General features: G+C 41.6%; 1 protein-coding gene across 4 annotated transcripts in view; it reads left to right on the top strand.

The window, feature by feature from the left end:
• The first annotated feature begins 1,304 nt into the window (after positions 1-1,304).
• Positions 1,305-6,395, top strand: part of LSM14A (LSM14A mRNA processing body assembly factor) — a 58,560-nt gene continuing 53,469 nt past the window's right edge. For 2 of the 4 annotated variants that reach the window (XM_024577722.4, XM_024577720.4), the window contains exon 1: positions 1,305-1,634. In XM_024577722.4, coding sequence (XP_024433490.1) covers positions 1,514-1,634 — 121 coding nt within the window. In that variant the 5' untranslated portion in view covers positions 1,305-1,513. The remainder of the gene's footprint in view (positions 1,635-6,395) is intronic. The other 2 variants (XM_045185339.3, XM_024577721.4) reach the window with 1 other exon arrangement.

Genomic DNA, 6,395 nt, shown 5'->3' with positions numbered 1-6,395 from the left:
AAACTTCCTTCCTCCTGCTGGGGTAGTAAAATAAGCCTCTCCGTGCCCAAATTTGTAAGGTAAGCTATGATGGGTGGTACCATCCAGAAATTTCCCATCCAGGGCTTCCCCACTCCACTTTTTTTCCCCTTTTTGTTGAATTTATTGGTGTGATATCTGTTAAGAAAGTTACACAGTTTTCAGGTGCACAATTCTACAACACATCACCCATACATGGTACTGTGCGTTCACCACCCCAAGTCAAGTCTCTGTCCATCACCATTTATCTCCCCTTACACTCTCTTACATAGCCCCTCTTCCCCCCTGACAATCACCACACTGTTGTTCCTGTCCATGAGTTTTTTTCTTTTGTTCTATCCCTCCACCTCCTCTCTGCTCCCCCTCCCCGACAGCTGTTAGCCTGTTCTCCATCTATGATTGTGTCTCTATTTTGCTTAAGCTGTGGTACATTTACACAATGGAACACTACTCAGCTGTAAAAAAAAAACAGGAAATCTTACCTTTGGCAATAAAATGGATGGACCTGGAGAGCACTATGTCAAGGGAAATAAGCCAGTCAGAGAAAGGCAAGCACCCCATGATCTAACTTCTATGCCCACTCCACTTTTAATGAGGTTTTCCTTTAATCATTTTCACACCTCAATGGAGAACCATGGCGAGAGGTTAGGTTTAGAGAGGAAATCAGGATTAGGGCTTTGGACACACAAAGTTGCCAATTAAACATCCAACTAGAGAGTTTAAGTCTATTGTTTATATAAACCCGGAATTCACAGAGTAAATACGCAGGATTGGTACGTGTATAATGACTTTGAAAGGGGTGGGCCTGAATGGGACCATCTGAAATTGATGGACAGAGTCCCTGCTCCAGCAACCCGGGGCGGGGGGCGCCGAAGGGGAGCTCGTTGGCCGGTGGATGCTGTAAAGGGGCCATGAACCTCTGTAAGGTGCACAGTTGCCTCAACGGGTGAAGGACCGGGCCTCACAGAAATCGTCAGTTTGAAGGCGGGTGGGGAACTTTCGGGCAGAGGGATCAGTGTTTGCAAAGACGTGGGACTCAAGACAAAATACAACCGGTATGGCAATGGTGACGGCCACAGCTGAGGTCAACAGGGCCGCGCGCATCCACAGCGTCGGGGCGCCACGATGCACTTCGCCTCTCCTCAAGCACTTCGCAGCCGACCCAAGTAAGGTCGCGCTAGACCAGGCCCAGCGGCGCTGTTGGGACAACCTAGTCGGCGGCGAACCGCGGAGCACCCGCAGCTGGCCGAGTCTCGCGAGAGCGCGGCCTCTCTGGCCCAGCATACCCTGCGCCGTCGCCGCTGCTGCCGCCGCCGCCGCCGCCGCGCCGCGGCTTGAGGGCGGAAGGCTGGGGGAGGGTAGCGAAGCCGGCGCCGCCGCCATGTTGGGTCTGAGGCGGCAGCTGTAGTCACTGACGAAGCGAGCGGACGTGCGGAGCCTGGACCGCGGCGTGGGTTCTGCCTCTCTGCGAGCAGCCCAGAGCGGCGGCGGCGCCATGAGTGGGGGCACCCCTTATATCGGTAGCAAGATCAGCCTTATCTCCAAGGCGGAGATCCGCTACGAGGGCATCCTCTACACCATCGACACCGAGAACTCCACCGTAGCCCTCGCCAAAGGTACTCCGGGGTGGGATGTCGGTCGGTGCGCTCCGCTCCCGGCTTGCGGCCTCCTCGCTCCCTCCCTGTTCCTTCCGTTTCCTCTGGGAGGCCGCTCCTTTCCTTCCCTCGGGGCCCGAGCTTCGCGGGCCGGGCCGCGGCCTCCCCCAGCGCTCTCCCTGGCTTCCACTGCGGAGGTCCGCGCCTTCCATCCGGGAACTACGCGACCGAGAGCTGGGCGGGAGGGGCGACCCTGAAGTCCCAGAACGGGCCGGAGAACGCGGAGAGACGTGTCTTCTAACTCTGAAATTCGGTGGTCTGTCGTCTCACCACGAAACAAAGCCTGAGTAGTCAAAGAATTTTTCCGCCTCGCTTGAGTTTAATGCCGGTTTCTTGATTCTACAGCTCCATTTTCTCACGTTCTTAATTTCAGTTTGTTGTGATATTCCTCAGGTGAACTGTAAGTAATGTGCTAAAACTTTGGGTTTGCTCTGCGATGCAGATTACATCCCTCGTGTGTCGCATGTGGTATTTACCTGTTAAATCCGAATCCCCCAAAGCCTGTTCAACCATCTCTTTAAAAAGGCTTGCTGCACGCGCGTCAACCTTGTTTCTGGAAAGCCGGTGGGGAGGAGGGGTCAGGCTTGAACCAGGACCCCTGTTCCAGAGGCAGAATTGAGTGGTCCTTGGGCGCCGACTGGCCCTTGTGAAGGCTCCCTGGGACAGGGAGTTCTGGGTGTCGAGAAGGAAGGCGTTGTGGTGTAGTGTTTGGCATCTCAACAGTCTTGTGTGTGGGTTTTGTTTTCCTTCCCGCACGCGCTGGGCCTTCCTTCCGCCAGGAAGCCAAGAGTAAATAAACTTTTTAGCTCCGGCTCTTGAAAGAAATCTCCCAAGTTTGGCGTACTTATGAGAAGGAAGCACGCTAAGGAAGGTAATTTTCCCAGCCTATCTGGTAGACTTACGGAATAAGTAGTTGGATAGGGACAGACATCCAGAGCGAGGAAGGAATTTTCTCATTCTGTTAAAAAAACATTTATCTTTAACTGGGAAGAGATTCATTTCACAGTGTAAAACAAGTATGTAATGATATTTTGGGGGGTGCTCTGGTAGATCTTTTTCAATAGCACTTCTGTTGGGACAAATTTTGACTTAGTTTCCTTTTCTGTTCTTTTTTTTTCCCCAGATGGGTATTTAGCCATATAGTGTTTTAGTTTTAATGACTTTGTGAAATTATGAAAAAGGCTCTCTGAAGTTCTTAGTGACAGCCACATACAGATTGAAAACGCTTTTCCTTAGTAAAGTGATCTGATAACTTTTTAAAAACCACTATTTCACCTAATCTGAATTTTAAGGTATCTTGTTAGTTTAGTGACTTGTCAGTTAGTTTCTGTCACCTCTCAAAGAAAAAAAATCTATACATTTTAAAGATTTCTAATGTATTAACCCCAGTCTATTAAAAATCTAGGAATATACCCTTTCGTGCAAGAATCTTAAAGCGTCTATATCTTGTTAATGGCCCACATTTTTTTTAAATTGTCTTTTAAACAGCTTCTAGAGTCAATAGACATTTTATTAATCTAATAGTTAAATTCATATGCCAAACATAGTTTTTATTTTGTTTCATGACTTGGTAAATATGTGATATAAGGACAGCAACAAAATATTTTTTATCATTTAATTTATATGGCTTTAATATGTAATCCCACATACATAACATATGCTTTTTTAAAATTAGTATGTTATTTAATGTGTTTGGGGATTTGTGTTTGCAAAAAATTAGAGTTATCAAATCTTGGCATACATATTATTCTACTTAGCAGTGTCTAATCTAAAACTGCTTTAAAACTGTCCAGTCAACCCTGGACACTTACTTCAAATTTCAAAAGTGGGTATTCAGTATTAAGATTTTATAATTTACATGACTTGTTGAGTAATTTGATTACTGAAATTCCCCCTTTATTTAGATGAAGAATGACATTCTAATACTAAAGCTCAAAGTTTATTTGTGGAATTTAGAATACAGTATGTATTTGGATTTAGAGATCCTAATTAGTTTTTTCAACTATAGATTGAGTTGTTCTCTTTGAGTAACATTCTTAGAATTCTCTTTAGGATATTAATTTTTTTTAATCCTGTCTGAGGAGAGTATTTTCCTTTTTTTATTGCAAAATATAACCACAGGTATTGAAAAGATACATAGCCCTGGCCAGGTGGCTCAGTTGATTGGAGTGGCATTCCCTACACCAAAAGGTTGTGGGTTGGATCCCTGGTCAGGGCACATAAGCCTAGGTTGTGGGTTTGAGCCCCATTTGGGGCTACTGGGGCAACCAGTTGTTTCTCTCTCTCCCCCAGTCTTCCCCCCTCGCCCCCTCCCCCTTCCATTCTTTTAAAAAAATCAGTGAAAAATATAGCCTCAGGTGAGGACTAAAAAAAAGAAGAAGAAGAAGAAACAGATAAAAATGAAATATTTTAAAACAAAGATTCTTCTAAATACCACCCAGGGCAAAACAGACATTGCCAGAATCCTAGAAGCCTCTCATCCCCTGCATCTCCCCATCATGACTACTACCCTTTTAGGCTAGATATAAACATCATTCTGACATTTATAGTTTTGTCACTGAAGTTTACATCCCTAAATAATAGAGTTTAGTTTTGTCCATTTTTGAACCTTATATAAATGGAAATTCATATATATATATCATCTTGTATATAAAGGGGGGGCAAAAGATTTACAGTTCATATGGAAAATATATAAAGAATAAATAATAATACAAGAATAAACTTGTGTTTCACATACAACTGTAAACTTCTACTTTTTCCCACCCCTGTATTTCATTTTGGGTTTCATTGTAGCATAGTATTCCATTATAAATATAACACAGGTTTTTCTATTCTGCAGTTGTTTTGGATACTCTGCATTTGATGTTTAAATTGCTTACATGTTTTGGTGGTTATGAACAGTGCCTTTATGAACATTGTGTTTAAGTGCACTGATGTACATTTGTGTAAATTTTTGAGGACATATACTTTGAATTGCAGGATCATGAAGAATGCATGTCTTAATTAGGTAATGTCAGGTAGTTTTCCAAAGTAGTTGTTTACTAGTTTTTGTTTCAGTTATTAGTACATGAGAATTCTAATTGTTCCACATCCCTCATCCACAATAATGCTTAGTAGCAAATATTTTAATTCTAGTCAATCTAGTGGGCAGGTAGTTGTACCTGATTTTACTATACCTTATTACTAATGAGGTGCACATCTTCTCATATCTTGGTCATTTGGATTTCATCTTTCATGAAATGCCTTTGAAATCTTTTGCCCGTTTTCCTGTTGAAATGCATGTCTTTTTTCTAGAGTTCAATCTTCTCAATATGAATCTTTTGCTGGATCTGTCTGTTGCAAATAAATTTTCTCATTTAATGGTTTCTTTTGGTGAACAGAGTAGTTCTTCATTTTGATGTAAAGGTGTTTACCACTCTTTATCTTTATGGCTAGTGTTTCTTTCCTTGTCTTTTTTTTTAAGGAATTTTTTTCCACCCCAAGATCATGAAGTTATTTTGATGGCCTTTTCAAAACTTTTTTGCTTTGTCTTTTCACATTTAGGTCTATAATGCATCTGAAATTGATTTTGTGTATGGCGTGAGTTGTTTAAATCTTTAAATTTAGTAAGGGATTTACCTGGTTTATATGGTCCAGATGATAATTTAGGTCCTTTACTTGGATATTACTTATAATTTAAGTTCACCTGGAACTCTAAAATACTCTTGAAATTTGGGGCTAGTGGCATTTGATGTAGTGCATAATTGGGGTGACCATATGGCCTTGTTTGCCCTATGGAAAGTCCTTGTTTGTGCCTATGATCTGGCATAATTGTTAGAACATACCTTTTCTCTCTTGAAAGTATTTTAGTTTGGGTGATAAATTGTGTGGTCAAAAACCCTATCCCAAACATATTGCTAAATAGGTGATGCCCTTTATTTTCTGCTAGAGATTTCACAAATTAGCTCTTAATTCTGTAAAAGTGAAATTGAGGTAAGTTTGATAGGCTTTGATACTTAGAATCTTCTAAATGAATGTCAAGAAGTCTTAAAGGAAACCTCGAAAGACTTTGATGTGAGTCTGAATTGTAATTTGTCATCACATCTCTGAGTTTATTTTATTCCTAGATCATGACCTAAACATAATCTTCTTTGCTTATTTGCATGTGTTTATTTTCTATCTTCACCTCGCCTCCCACATAGAATGAGCTCCTGGGATAAACAAATGTTTATTTAATGAATGTGCAAATGGAAATTATTTAGCATTTTAGTTTATTAATCTTGTAGAATTCTCTTGGGCATATCTCCAAATAATGCTTTTTTATATTCACAGTTGTATTTCTCTTTAAAATTAAAATACCTAACATGTTTCTCCCTTCCCCCCCAAAAAAGTAAGCAGTTTTGGAGAATTGGGATACAGGAGGGTAAAATCTTGTAACAAAATTGATATTGTTGGGGAGACAGTTTTATTTTGTGGCTCAAGTTCGATTGTAATTTTCAAGAATCAGCCAGGATATTTAAGAGAAAGGTAAAGTTGTGACATACATGAATAGTTTGTAGAATATCTCCAATTATATATGTGGATGTGATGCCCAAGCACATACTAGATCCTGGATACCAAGAGATTCCCCACAGAGTGGAAGCTCAGTGAAGTCAGGATTTTTATCTCATTCGTTACTCTGTCTTCAGTGCCTAGAACAGTGCCTTGCAAGCACATAGCAAGCTCTTGGTAAATATTTGAATA

This window comes from Desmodus rotundus, chromosome 12, assembly GCF_022682495.2.
Source record: "Desmodus rotundus isolate HL8 chromosome 12, HLdesRot8A.1, whole genome shotgun sequence".
Lineage (NCBI taxonomy): Eukaryota > Metazoa > Chordata > Mammalia > Chiroptera > Phyllostomidae > Desmodus > Desmodus rotundus.
Note: the sequence above shows the minus strand (reverse complement) of the source record. Positions and strands in the feature narration are given on the sequence as shown.